The sequence below is a fragment of the Nylanderia fulva genome, unplaced genomic scaffold (assembly GCF_048542155.1).
Source record: "Nylanderia fulva isolate GAGA-0341 unplaced genomic scaffold, ASM4854215v1 Scaffold193, whole genome shotgun sequence".
Taxonomy (NCBI): domain Eukaryota; kingdom Metazoa; phylum Arthropoda; class Insecta; order Hymenoptera; family Formicidae; genus Nylanderia; species Nylanderia fulva.
Genome location: NW_028190195.1, coordinates 75399 through 91493, shown reverse-complemented (window position 1 = coordinate 91493; position 16095 = coordinate 75399). Strand labels below are relative to the sequence as shown.

The 16095-nt window shown below is 37.1% G+C and overlaps 1 protein-coding gene and 1 pseudogene across 1 annotated transcript in view; both read left to right on the top strand.

Moving 5' to 3' along the window:
• Positions 1-16095, top strand: part of LOC114944746 (dynein axonemal heavy chain 12-like) — a 148420-nt gene that overhangs the window by 82161 nt on the left and 50164 nt on the right. The window contains exon 7 of the mRNA XM_085481870.1: positions 2030-2303. Within this exon, the coding sequence (XP_085337996.1) occupies positions 2030-2303 (274 nt within the window). The remainder of the gene's footprint in view (positions 1-2029; positions 2304-16095) is intronic.
• On the top strand, positions 7021-8071 carry LOC146723482 (uncharacterized; annotated as a pseudogene).

The following is a 16095-nucleotide window of genomic DNA, read 5'->3' as shown; positions in this document are numbered from 1 at the left end:
TTGTTATGATCTATCATATTTTCATAATATTCTTTTTTCTTTGTCTTGATTAGTTTAACCACTGCATCTCTTTCTATTTTAAACTGTAATCAATTTTCTTCCGTATCATCATACAACGCTTTATTGTATGCCTCATCCCTTTTAATCGCTGCTTCCTTTATTTCATCCGAAAACCACTTTTTCTTTTCCCATATTTTCGGTATTCTAAATTTTTTCCTAGGTGCTGTAATGTCCAACTCGTTTACTATATTATTAACAAATTTTTTCGCTCTGCACTGACGTTCATATCCTGGCTTTTTTCTAATTTATTTTCCATTAAATTAATAAATTTATTTACATTAAACTCTTTAAAATTCCTAGCACTAAATTTTCTGTATTTATTACTAATTTTATTCGCATTAAGATCAACTTTTAACCACGCATGGTCCGTTATTTTAAGTTCATGAATTATTTGCACTCCTATTTTATTATTAGCGTAAATTAAATCTAGAATTGTTCTACTTGCGTAATTCTCGTCAGTTTATTTACATATTGTTTCATGCCCAAGTTCAACATTGTTTGCAACTTCCTTGTATAAAACAAATCCAACATAATATCTATGTTAAAGTCTCCTATTACTATACATTCTCCTCGTATTATTAATTCTTCTATTATATCCTCCAGAAATCTCACAAAATCACCATGCGATAAACTCGGTGAATGATATATTATTGTTATCACTCCCTTATACAATTTATCTTTTACCTCAATCGCAGCACACCAACAATTCGCTTCTAACTTTTTTTATTAATACTATCTCATATTTAATATCATCCCTTATATATAAAATAACCCCTCGTGTATTTCTGTTTTCAGCATCACATCTAATCATACTATAACCTGGTACGCTTACTTCAAAGTCTTCAATTTCAGCAGTCACTCTGATTTCTGATAACGCTACAAACGCAGGGTTCATTTTCTTCATAATCTGATGCTGTATCTCGTCCTTATGCGTCATCAATTGTCACGTGGAAAATCGTGTCTGGTGCCCATTTAAGTATCATTTCGCGTAATCGTTGGCTGACGTTCTGCTGTGGTACGCGCGGAGCGACCACAATTCTTGTTACCGCGTAACCCATTATTAATAAAATTTCCAATTATTAATTTTTCCTTCTTTTGATGACAACCGCTTGTCGCCTCAGTGTTCCGGGCGTTCAAGAAAAGTCATCACAGTACATAAATACATATGCACACACACACATACACACACGCACGCATGCTTAAACGTTTGTAAATTCAGATGTCTATATTTAACATCACATCTATAATATTGATAATAAATAAAGAATATTTGTCCATTGTGAAATTCATTTTTTTTATTTATTTGTCTAAAAAATAACTAAATTTTATATATTTATATCTATTTTAAGTATAAACGGAAAAAAACAAAAGATAATTTTAAATTTAATTAAAGGTAAAGATGTTAATTTACAAAGCATGTTCTTCTAATCAAACATTAAAAAAGAATACTTTTGTTATACTGTAAGGAGCCGAGAGGTTTTAATAAAAATATAACACTGGTGTAAATTTGATCTTTTAAAAATAAAAGCAATCTTTAATTATTTAAATTATAAGTACTGAGGTTACACAAATTCACACGTTAACAAAGTATATTGCGTGCCATTCTGCGCTCACACCAAAATTACATGTAAACAGTTTTGCGCTTATCGAACTTTCTCTTCACATACTCTCAACTATTGCCGCAATTTCGTTATCCTAATTCGCGTACATGGATAGATAGGTAAGCGGCGGCATACCTTACGTATTTGCGCTCTCTTTTAGGTAGGCTTATATGTGTATATAAATGTATATTTAAACAGGGACGTATCTGTACAAAGACTTAAAACTCGCGCCTACAATACTGAAAATAAGAGGTACAACACTTATACATATCTATTACATTTTTCTGTATAATTATTTTTAAATACTTTTGGTGTATCAAGGTGTATTTTTTTATACTTTAATAATGACAATCGCATTTTTTATGTAGGTCAGTACATGCTAAAGGCAACGTCCACAATGATGATAGAATTACAAGATAAAATAGCCCTCTCTCTTCGTATGATGAGTTTGCTGATTGAGATGACTACTCTGAGCAGGCATCATATTGAATTAAACAGTACAACTGTCCAATGGTTAAAACGTATTAGGTTAATCTTTGAGCGTAATTCAGCAATGTATGAACAAACAAAATTCGATTTAGAAGAAAAACTTCAAGAAGAAGTAGCGATTTTAAACGAACGAGTAGAAGACATGTTCCCTAGGTAAATCATAAAAATTATTTTAATAAGATATTAAGTGGCGCTATAGCGTCACGACGTTAAACGTATAAAAAGCGACTCATTGTGTGATTATGTTTATGACAAATCGTCAAAACTTTATTATAAAAGAGCCTCATTAATTTTGGTCTGAGGGTCGAGAGAGTGAATGTTGCGGATGAGAGAGAGAGAGAGAGAGAGAGAGAGAGAGAGAGAGAGAGAATGTGCGCATGCATGTGTGTGTGCGTGTGTGTATGGGTGCAAGGAATGCATCGTGGCAGAATTAATCCTGACACACGATATCAAATTTGGCGCGCCGATTCGCGCTACTCGCCGGACGTCAACACGTTGCGCGCGTTCCGCGCGCAAAATGCCTTTAGCGGTCGCCCGCCCGTTTACGCGGACGGTTAAAACACAACAGTCGAATCAAAATAGTTTTGTCCTCCGACACTCGAGAAGATTCCATATGTTTATGTTGCAAAATTACAAGTTCGGTAATTTCACATCAGAATCTTCTCGAAGGTCGGCGGGATAAAGCTGTTTCCCGCGCCATTATCCTCACTCGTCTTATCGACATTCGCGCGTGTAGACCGAGATTTTTCTTTTTCTTGATCGTTCATACTTCCTTCGGACAATTAACAAAGAAAGGTGAGATATTGCACTTCCGGCAATATCTGCGTCGATTCTTGTAGTGTTGATGATGCATCGCCTGTGCACTTCTGTATATAATGTATATAGTTCGGTGTAAAATATACTGTATTGGTTACTTTTGTCTTCTTTTCTTTTACGTTTCTTTGTGCCGTGCTCTGTATTCCTCGTGTCCGACACTCACGCACTGCTTCGCACTCCGCGTTGCCGCGAAATCGCACAGTGAACAATTTTTAGAAAGAAATAGTGACATTAGTTTTACACCTCACAAGTTATTTTTTATTTGACATATATTATGCAAGGTGCAACCCTAAGTAGTACTTACAAAATTGTTAACTTTTCATGGGCCTGGTAAATATTTTAATGCGATATATTTAGGTCTAACAGATTCAAAAGTTTGAACTTAATAAAGGGCGACGTCTATTTTCATTCTCAGATCTCAATAGTCGTTTCTGAAGGATTTGACGTGCTGAAACGGAATTCGTTACCCGAATTGTTCTATCACGTCAGATTTTGGAGATATTTTATTCTGTGCACAAAAGTATCTTTTATTCTCACATGTATCTATAGTGTTGCGTCTGCTGGCAATCGGTCACTCACACACTCACTCACGCCCGAAATAAATACACTCGCATAACACAGAAATGATATTTAATATCACAATACCATACACCGTGATGAAATATAATACAATGTACATAAATCTAAGATAATACGGTCGCAAGTCTCAGCTGTCAGAAGAAATGTCCTCACAGGACGACAGCTCAAGAACAAATCCACGATGGCGCCCAAAAACATCTAAAGCTGGGGGTTGTTTATCAACAACCCCTTGACAACACGTTCTCCCAGGAACATTAAGGGGTTGCATTCATAGATTTCGGGGGCTCAGCAAATTCAGGAGCACAACAATAGTATACGTAACGTGTACTATAAATTGTAACCGTTTACTTAATTGAGAAATTCTCAGAGATTTTTATTTATAAAATTCAAACCAATATTAATGATCCACGGCAGGGCAAAACATTGGGCGCCAGGCGCGGGTGTCCGCGCCACGCTGAATACACAATAGAAACACTAAAATTTGTCAAAATCAAATTTTCTCGTGACAACTATAACTCTGCTCTCTCAGAGCGTCAAAAGATAAAGATGGGAGTTTGAATGGGAGAGCATGGTAGAGTGGCTTATTAAAAAATCACAATATGTGATATAAAGGAGAATATATTATCTATAATATAATATAATAGAGAATATATATAATATAATAGAGAATATGGCAAAAGAAAATATCAGATATAGAGTTGAGAGAATATAAGGAAATATATAATCGAGTAAATAGAATATAAAAAATAAAAATAAAATAAAATATAATCACGGAAGTATGTGTGCATTTAGTACAATGTGAGTACGCGGGACGGTGGTTTGGCCTGTGACTTTGTCTTGATCCGTCACGGAGGTATTGGATTCTACGAGGCGCGGGTGTTCGCTTCTCGACCCGCACGGCAAATATAATTAGCGCACGATGCTTATTAAGGCTGTACCGAATTAATTGATTTCCGTGGCGCCAGCGATGAGAAATCTCTCGGAATTTATGGAAGGTTCTTTCTTGAGGAAGGATCCAATATCCCAACAAAAGAAATCGACGACAATCCCGCAAATTAGATTAGCTCGTCGTAGTTAGTCGCTAGGCGTGAACTAATACCTCAGCGCTTACGATACCGCTATTCCATACGCAGTCCTACAATCGAGTGAAAAGAATATAAAATAAAGAGTCGCAATTATAGCAAAAATATTATACACACGGGTAAAAGACAATATATCGAATAGAAAAAATGCGGCCGATCGAGTCAGCGGTACGCAATTACAATCTCCGCAGAATATACGGCGTTACGCATCAATACGAATATACAAACACGGACAGTACTCTATTATTACGACATGCTATGGAACTAGAACACTCAAAATCAAAGTACAAGATACTATTGTATAACCTAATATCGAAGACGGCGGCGTTCACGGGAGAAAGAATTTTCTGAAGAATTTTCAAGGGAGAAGCCACACGGTCGATCGGTCGTCTTTGTAAAAATATTACGCGGAATGTCTATTACGTCTTTCGGAAAACGCGAAATAACTTTTAAAATTAGACAACCTACTCGACGACAAACGGCTTTCCCGAAATCTACTCGCGAAAATTACTAGCTGTACAATGGTTTGTCTCACCGGTTTCGTCTGCGTCGGTTTTGTCGGGACGTTATACTCTCGCTGGGGGCTTTCGTCATTCTCGCCGGACCGAACAGTGATAAGCAGAAGGCCCGCGGAAGTCACGACGATATAATCTTAAATAGAGAGGTCTTCCCTTTAATTTACCATCATATTTGCGGAAGAGAGAAAAATTTAGCGGCGGTTTGTTTTGACCGGTAGAGACGATTAAAAGTTGTGTCGAAAAATATATTTTCCGGACATGATCCTCCGTTGATGGCCTTTGCTCGATCTGCATTCCTTTAATCTTCTTTTAAAGCCTTCATCGGATAAGACACGCCACCCTGAGTACAGACCACTCAAAATATGCAAAATTTTCTCAAATAAAATCCAAAAGTTTCAAGAACGTTTGGAGGATTTTAATGCACAAAATAATCTTACAATACATGCACGGATGCAACTCACAAAATTTTCTTAATATTAAGAAAGCGCGACAACAATGGGAGAGGCGCAACGGTAACCGAATCCCCGAGAGACGAAGCTTTACCAGCAAATGATAACGACGCGTAAAAAATCGCGATCTCGCCGCTTAACCAGGATCGCCCCTATGCTAACACCAAAAATTATGGAAAATAACCTCGAAAGACAGGATAAACCCGCACGCCAACAATTTACACAAAATCGCAATTGGGTCAGAATGGTTGAGACTTAGATTCATAAAGCGGACGTTTTAATTACACGAAAAGATGGGTAGTCTCGCCGGAAGAAGTCCTTTCTGATTTATTTGACAGCCTGGATATCTTTCTCCACGTTCTCAGCAACGTCTGGCCGGGTCGAGCGGTCGCGCCAATCTGTCGGATCTACCTGCTCGCGTTCGGCGAGTCGGGAGTACGCACTCGTTAGCCGAGTTAATTAGGGCTTTTACCGGTTTTTGCGCGACACTGGTGAGTCAGTATGGGGTGTTGTGTGCCTCGGGTAAGGCACAAGGGGTCGCGCCAAATTAGGATGGAAATCCGGGGCGACAGGAGCAGGCTCGGAGTTAACTTGTATATTCACTTGCACTTTTACTCTTTATTAAACAACTTTTACGTATTCAATTGAACACTTGTCGTTGGGTTATTTTAACAATATTGCACCTATTAGTGTAGGTTACTTAAATTAATCTTGCGATAGCAATAATATGTATATATTTATTTAATTCGCGATCTACGCGGGTAAATCTAATTACTTTCTTGATACGCATCTGCGATAAGATGTTATAGATCGCACGCGGTTAGCGTGGTTACTCTTAATTAGCAATTCGATGGCGACTGCCTCAAGCGCGTTTTCTGCTCGACTTATATAATGTCGCTTTTTAGGAGGTTTCTTGATCGGAAGGGGTGCCTGGCAACAGGCCTTCTCGATCAAGAGCCTAAGTGCAAACGAAAGAAATTCAAAGACCTTTTGCTTCGCTTGCACTTTAGGCAATTTCGGTTTCGCGCGTGTCTCGCAGCGTTTGCGTTTCTCGCGCAATCGGCATTCGTCATCAAGCGGATGTAACCTGAGTGGTTATATCATTTAGGGATATAACAGGGGGTTTCAGCATTCCTTGTGACAACGTAATTGTAATTGATTATTTGAGACTTTTTGCAATATTTGCTTATTTTTCCACGTATGGTGCATGGCGGAGAACGATGATCTGCAAAGACTGCTGTAAAAAAACTCAAACTTACTGCCAAACAGTTTAATATGACTATTCCTATCCAGAAGATACAGTCACTTATCATTACTAAAGAAGCGAGAAAATGCAAACTTGCGGTTTACAACCAGAATATTGAGCAAAGTAATGAAGTTAAAGTACCTAGGAGTTGATATTATCAGTAAAAAAACTTTGAAATGGCAGTTTCCAAATTGCATAGAAGCACTTGATAGTCGCCATATGAAAATACAAGCACCGCCATTGCTCAGGATCTCAAGTTTTTATTTAGTGTAGTTCTTATGGCATTATGTGATGCTAATTACAAATTTACGTGGGTTGGTATTGATCAATTCGGTAAATATGTTTTATTCACAAGTTTTTATATACAAAGTAGCATTATTATGTCTTGCTTATAAGGCTGCGTTCCAATATTCACTGCCAGTGCTGAAAATACATAATATACGTGACGTAGATTATAGAATTTCAGTACAGACAGTGAATATCGAAACGCAACCTGAGAAATCTGATTCCTTTGTAGGTTCAATAAGTGATGGTGGCGTATGAAATAAGACAAACTTGACTGCTAACTTAGAAAGTAATGCAGCAGACTTACCAGAACCTATGCCTTTGCCAGCAAGAAATTTTTATTTCCTTATGTTATAGTAGCTGATAAAGCCTTCTCTTTAAAACTCTATTTAATGCGTTCTTTCCCAAGGAGAATAACAAGGAAGACAAATGAGAACGAGTATTTAATTATCAATTATCTAGAGTACGATTATGTATAGAAAACATTTTTGGTATTTTTACCTCTTGTTGGAGGATTCTACACAGAAAAATATATTGCTCAGTAGAGAACGCAGAAAAGATTTGTAAAGCACTTGTCTGTTTGCATAATTTTGCTATGAATGCTAATAATAACCAATATTTTATTCTTAAATGTGCGGAGAATGATGAAGAAATACATCTTGAAAAATGATGGCATGCTATAGGAGTTGCAGAATACTTTAAGGAATTATCAAGAATAGATTCTAATAGAGCTAGAGATCTTTCTTTGGGTTTACGTAATTATTTGAAAGAATACTTCGTGTCACCTACTAGAAATGCTCAAGCACCTTGGCAATTCCAAAGAGCATTGGGAAGAAGAGAGAGAGAGAAGTTCTTTGAGGATAAAGACAAAAGTGGGAAAGAGATGGAGAGGAAGAGGAAGAGGTATATGAGGGAAAAGATAAGAGAGTTAAGGTACAATAAATGATATGGTGAGTTAAAGGGGGAAGAAATACCGGCATATCTGAGGAAAAGATGGGGAGAGAGTAGGTGAAGAAGGGTAGTGAGATTTAGGCTGAATAATGAAATGAGAGTTGCGAAGTATTGGGAGTCAGAGGAAAGGGAGTAGGTGCAGAATATACGGGAGGGGAAAAGAGACATGGGAACATATATTGGGGGAATGTGGGAGGGAGAGGGCAAAAGAAATTGGTGAGAAAGAATGGAGGAGATACTGGAGGAGGAAGGGGAAGAAAAAAAATGAATGAGAGAAATGGAGAGAATAAGGAAAGAGGGAATGGAAGAAACGGAAGAAGAAAAAATTGGTGAGAGGGAAAGGGAGGAAGAATGAATAAAAGTATGAATGTGGAGGTGAGGAACGCATGGAAAACCGGAAGCCAAAGTGAAAAAGCGTTGATAGGAACTGCTCTTTCTCTCTCTTAAACAATTAAGAGAAATGAGATAGTTATAAGTTAGAGATAAGGTATTGGAAGTTAGAGATAAGAGTAGAATTAAAACAAAAGGTGTAAGATCGATAAGGTTCGGGTACGCTCTTATAAAAACGCCTTTAATTCTCAAAAGGATAAAACATCTATCTATTTAAAGTATAACCTTATATAAACATTAAGTCTATTTAAGTTTCATACAATTAAAATAGTATATTGCAATAATATTAAAAAATTAGTACTATACATATAATGTTTATATCACGTAAACAATAATTTAGCCAGTATTTATCTTCCCAGCAAACTATAGCACATAACATAGACGTATATGTAATATAACACGAGTGTCAGGAATATGACATGTAATATTACTTCTATAGGTAAATGTTACATGGTAGTTACGGTTTTATAACAGCCACTTTGAATATATTTATATGTTCGATACATTTCAAATGATATTGCAACATAACTACATAACATAGACATATATATTACATATTTTTCTATATCATGTAATGTAACATAAATGTATAAAATATTTTTCTATGTAATGTAATGTAAAATAAATATATGTTACATATTTCTATATACCATAACTAACATACGATAACATAAACGTGTATGTTAAGTTTATGTTTAAGTTTTAAATGTATTTGAATTTAAAATTCACGAATAATTGTTTTAAAAAACTGTTTTGCGAATAAAAATAAACACACATATACAATATATGTACGTTTGTCTTGTGTATGCGTGCGTGCATGCATGTGTGCGTGTGTGCGCGCGAGGAGGGGGAAGCGAAGAGAGCATCAACGAAAGAGCACAACGAGAGAGACGCACGCGAAAGAGACAAAAATAGCGCAATAATAGGTAACGCTGTGAAGAGAATGCAAAGAGAGATGACGCGAGAGAGACGCACGCGAGAGAGAGAGAGAGAGAGAGAGAGAGAGAGAGAGAGAGAGAGAGAGAGAGAGAGAGAGAGAGAGAGAGATAGCGCGTGAGATTACGCAAGGCGCACGCGATAGGTAACGCAGAGCGTTCACAGGAGAGCGCAAAGAGAGGGAAAGAGGAGCGACAAGATGACGCGAGAGAAAATGATGACAATGTTAATTCTAAGGTGCTTTAATATATGTATATATATTTTTTTTTACTTATATAAGATATACTTATAATTTAAAAGGGAACAAGAGGTAAGAAGAGGGTTTAATCTAAAAATAATTACACAATATATATATATATATATATATATATATATATATATAATATATAAATATTTATTTATAAAGATGTGTGTGTAAATTTAAAATATAAAATATAAATATATAAAATTAATGTAATATAAAATATAAATATATAAAAAATTAATATGATATAAAATATGAATATATAAAAATTAATGTAATATATTTAAAATTTATTCGAAGAAGGGCGGCGCGGGGCGGATCCATGCCTGGCTTCTAAACACAGAAAAAATTTTATTAATTATAATTTAATTACTTTTTAATTTTATTAATTTTAAGAATGATACTTACCAATCTCACAACTGCTCCGGAACTGATTCGGGCGGTGTTGTTTCAGCGTCTGATGTTTCGGAGGATGAATCAGATGACGTATCAGGTGTCGAATTAGTCAATATTTCATATGACCATCCATTTCTATTGTCTTCACCATAACCTTTATTTCTCCAATGCACATAATTAAGCCCGTGATGTAAGCGATGTTTATAACACATTGCACAACTATGCCCAGATAATTTAGAAAATAAACAATATTCATTATACGTGCGCGCTTTTTTTACATAATAATTACGAGCTCTTAGAAATAATGCAAAAGTTTTGCATGAGGTCTCCTTATCCTAAGTTCACGATTTCGCAGAAACTGTACTACTAAAGTTATAGAGTTCGATTCCACAGTCTTAATTGTGTGATGCGATGCAGCATTTCTCATTCTCTCAACATTATAATTAATTATTATTATCAGTGAGATGTAGATACCATTTTTCAAACTTGTTATATGGCATCCTTGACGACATGATTATAGTTTAGTATATGCAGACGGGGCACACACGACACGATACAATTTGATTTAAGGAGCATCTGCAGTAAGAACAAATACTCCCTTCTATTAAAGCATATCTCGCAGTCTCATGCTTTTGTACAGCACGAGCACTTGAATACAAGTTTGCTACGCGTAGGAAGCACGTCGAACAGAATTTAGCACCATACTTATTTTTATAATAAAAAAAATATTACACATTTTTGTTAATTCGGTAAAATCATTGATATCAGTTTGATTTAAATTTCGCACACAGCTATCAATATTTTCACTACAATCACTATCATAATCAGAATCTGCTATGGATACCTCGACGTCTGATTCTTCTTCTTCAATTACAACGTCTTCATCATCCTGGACAATAATCACCTCAATGTCTGATTCTTTTTCAATTATGTCTTTATCATCTTGGGCAATGTCCATCACATCATCATCTTCATCATCTTGGACAATGTCTACTTCCATCACATCATCATCATCTTCAATAACAATAATTTCTTTATTCATTTTCAAGCCTGAACCTGAGCGACTGCCTGAAACTGAGCGACGGGCACATATTATAGTGTCCCTCCCCTCTTAATTTTTTTTATTTCATCTCTCTTGTTCTAACTAGAGCATTATGTCATAGCAAACTCATCATTTCTTTACAGAGCACATTCAAAGAGGCAATTTTGTTGACTATGCATATCAGACAGAAGAAAGAAATAATTTAACACAGATTAACAGTAAAATAATTTATTTGTTAGAAATATTATACAAAATATCATTTATAGCACAAGTTATCAATTTACTGTCTATAAGTGATTCGTTGTCAAACATATTGCTTCCACATATCACCTTTGCGGCATTGCTTGCATCGCAAATATTATCACGTTGTAAAATATTTACAAATTGTTTAAATTTTTCAGTAACAATATGTGTATTTTCACACAACCAGGAATACATATTATCAATACATTTATCGAAATCAAATAAATGTAATAAAGTTGACGGCTTCATATTGTAACGAAGCACCTTTCCCGACGCCACGGATCGGCTCGTCGGTGCCAGGATTCGGGAAGAGGGGAGACTCAGATTTACAATGACACACGGTTGCTCTGGTAAAAGTAGAGTTTATTCGGGGCCACCTTCCTGTGGTTCTCCCGTGATTCAGACCATTATACACAGCCCAGTATAATCGGACGAAACGCGACCAGATGATACAGACGCGTACACGACTTATTGCTAGGATTGACAGATAGAAATATTACGGACGAGACGCGACCAGATTATACGGACGCGGACACGACTTATTGCTAGGATTGACGGATAGAAATATTACGGACGAGACGCGACCAGATTATACGGACGCGGACACGACTTATTGCTAGGATTGACGGATAGAAATATTACGGACGAGACGCGACCAGATTATACGGACGCGGACACGACTTATTGCTAGAGTTTCCAACGCGGACACGCGTACGGGCGCCCTGAGAAGGGCGAGCTCCGTCGGGCGCCGGTGACTTTCAGGTAGGACCCGGTGACCGAGGACGCTCGGCCTGCACGACGAGAACGCTCGTCGGCCGGGGTGATTTACGGACAGGACCCGGTGACCGAGGACGCTCGGCCTGCACGACGAGAACGCTCGTCGGCCGGGGTGATTTACGGACAGGACCCGGTGACCGAGGACGCTCGGCCTGCACGACGAGAACGCTCGTCGGCCGGGGTGAGTTACGGACAGGACCCGGTGACCGAGAACGCTCGGCCTGCACGACGAGAACGCTCGTCGGCCGGGGTGAGTTACGGACAGGACCCGGTGACCGAGAACGCTCGGCCTGCACGACGAGAACGCTCGTCGGCCGGGGTGATTTACGGACAGGACCCGGTGACCGAGGACGCTCGGCCTGCACGACGAGAACGCTCGTCGGCCGGGGTGAGTTACGGACAGGACCCGGTGACCGAGAACGCTCGGCCTGCACGACGAGAACGCTCGTCGGCCGGGGTGAGTTACGGACAGGACCCGGTGACCGAGAACGCTCGGCCTGCACAACGAGAACGCTCGTCGGCCGGGGTGATTTACGGACAGGACCCGGTGACCGAGAACGCTCGGCCTGCACAACGAGAACGCTCGTCGGCCGGGGTGATTTACGGACAGGACCCGGTGACCGAGGACGCTCGGCCTGCACGACGAGAACGCTCGTCGGCCGGGGTGAGTTACGGACAGGACCCGGTGACCGAGAACGCTCGGCCTGCACGACGAGAACGCTCGTCGGCCGGGGTGATTTGGAGTGTGGGAGTTGAGGAGTGATCCCTGAGTACGCTCGAGGGACCAGGACGGGACTGGTGTCGAAGTCTCGGCTGCGCCGCTCTTTATACCCGTCGGCCACCCCACTCTAAGACTAGCTTGGAGGGGGTCGAGTGACGGATGGGGGCGAAAAGGCGGATTCTCAACGTATTCGTGTGGTGGCCCCGAAAGGGGCCGTTTACACGCGCGCGGGCGACTAGTGACGGCTAATCGGGTCGTCACAATATACAAAGAATTATCTGACGATGTAATTTTTATAATTGTTGAATTAGATGTTTTAATCACTTGAAATGTTAGATCTCGAATCCATAGCGGTGTCCCAGTTAGTTGCTCTATGTCCGCTCGTTTCTGCATTAGCAATCTCCACGTTTCAATAGGTAATATTATTTGATTGTCTCGATTATCGCCGAGAGCCAATTCCACATAGGATATTATTCCGACGCTGATTCCAATTTCCAAATATTTATATAATGTCGGGGTTATAGCATATCTTATTCCAAGTATACGAGCCGCACGATGAGATAAAGCGCTAAAAAATTTTATTTAAATTATTTATCACAAAATTGTTTATTTTAAAAATAATTATTTATTAAAAAAATATGAAAACTTACTTGTCACATTTATTCTTGCACAAAATATTGCTGTCTTGTACTCTCTTGTACTCTCGGAACGTAATAATTCATGTTGCTGCAGTCTTTGGTGGAGTACAACCTTTTCATTTAAGTAATCAATGTAATACTAAATTATTTTTTAATAAAAAACCACTCCTCAATGTTTAAAGTCGACCAGACTGGCAATAATTTATTATAAATAATTATTTGAAATACAACAACAACGTTTCGGCTGTCATTGCAGCCCTTTTCAAGTACATCTATAAAAAGTTCAATCAAAATAATTATAATTTAATACACTTATTCGCAACAATTAATTATACATTTAAATACAAAAATGTGTTACATACCAAATTTAAAACAGTAAATCAACTTCTATGCAAACTACCGACAATGTTAACGCTTGTTTTGATGAACAATGTAAGACTGACAGAAGTAAGCACATATTAAATAGATGTTAACTGTTCACAAGAATCTTAGTCACTAAGCGTTAAGAAGATAGAGACGAAACTAAACTACGCGTTGCATCAATAAAAGTGGAATTGATGCTTTGTATACTGTCCCAAAAAAATTGGACACGTTGATAAAAAGAGGTAAAGATGGGATCGAAAACTTAAAAAGAACTGATGTTGTTTATAAAATTGATTGTGCGAATTGCGATTCGGCTTATATAGGACAGACAAAGAGACATTTAGAAACGCGCATTAAAGAACATAGAAATAACATAAAAAAAGACAAGACATTGCATTCTGTCATTAGTTTACATCGGACTTGCAACGATCATGAGTTCCGTTGGGATTCTCCGGTGATTCTGCATGAGGAAAAACAGACAAGAAAAAGAGAAATTGCAGAAATGTTTTACATAAAAAAACAAGGAAAAAGTATTAATTTACAGAAAGATACGGAGAATTTCAGTGGGATTTATGATCGTGTTCTTGACGTTATTTAAGTCGTTTTATATTTATTTACTTTTAATTTTATTTTTATTTTTATATCCACCTATTTATTTATTTTTATTTATTTGACTTTATTATGACGATTTAAATTACGAAAGACACATTTAGTTTCGTCTCTATCTTCTTAACGCTTAGTGACTAAGATTTTTGTGAACAGTTAACATCTATTTAATATGTACTTACTTCTGTCAGTCTTACATTGTTCATTAAAACAAGCGTTAACATTGTCGGTAGTTTGCATAGAAGTTGATTTACTGTTTTAAATTTGGTATGTAACACATTTTTGTATTTAAATGTATAATTAATTGTTGCGAATAAGTGTATTAAATTATAATTATTTTGATTGAACTTTTTATAGATGTACTTGAAAAGGGCTGCAATGACAGCCGAAACGTTGTTGTTGTATTTCAAATAATTATTTATAATAAATTATTGCCAGTCTGGTCGACTTTAAACATTGAGGAGTGGTTTTTTATTAATTATTACTGGCAACCTTAAGGATTATTATTTATTTTATTTTTTAATATTTTAGTTTTATATTGATGCAAAATGCTGATGTAATATTATTTTCAACTAATCAAAGCGCTGATACATGTCTGTTATGACATCATCCTTAGATGAAATCATCATAAAAATGCTACATATCCAAAATTTCAAGCGCTAATGAATCAAAACCGTATGTGACAAAATTATTCGATTTGCAAAAAATGTATCACAAGCGCCAATAAGGCTGCTGTGACATCATCCTCAAATAAAATGTTAGAATTAATGTGAAGGTTAAAATGTGCAAAGTGCAACATATCAAAAATTTCAAGCGCTAATGAATCAAAACCGTACGTGACAAAATTATCCAATTTGCAAAAAAATGTATCACAAGCGCCAATACGGCTGCTGTGACATCCTCAAATGAAATCATCATAAAAATGCAATATATCCAAAATTTCAAGTGTTAATGATCATATAAAAATCATGGCAAAGAGATTTACTCTGTCAGTATCTTTATCAAGGGTTCCACGCATCAAGAGCATCAAAATGAAAGCAAGTTTGTTGGAGCAATCCACAAGAGTGAATTCGATGGAAGAATACATTGTGTGGGAGCAGCGATATAATGAATTTATTGCATCATTGGAAGAACAAAGTCGAATTAAACGTCCACGGTTAGCGATTGGAGCAGAAGCATTGAATTACTTTCGATTACAGAAGAAAAATATATTTCCTTTACTAAAACTGTAAATAGTACTGACAACAATAAAGATTGGAAAGATTTGTAAAATTACGTTTTATAGATTTGTATAAATTTCTCACAACAAGTCTCGACAAATTGGCATCTTTTTTAAATAAAGGCAAACTTCAAATTTTTAAATCACAGTTTTAAAATTTACCAGCTGAAAATTTCAATTTATTAACCCGAAAAGACGTCTTTCCGTACGAATATATAGACTGTGTAGACAAGTTGCAAAATACACATTTACCACCGCGTGAATCATTCTACAGTTCCTTGACCGATGACACAGTATCCGAGAGCGATTGCACGTATGCCAAGAACGTTTGGAAGCGATTCTCCCTTGAAACGCTAGGTGAATATAGCGATCTATATTTGAAAATCAATGTCTTGTTTTTAGCAGATATTTTTGAAAATTTTTGGGATAGTTGTATTAAAAGTT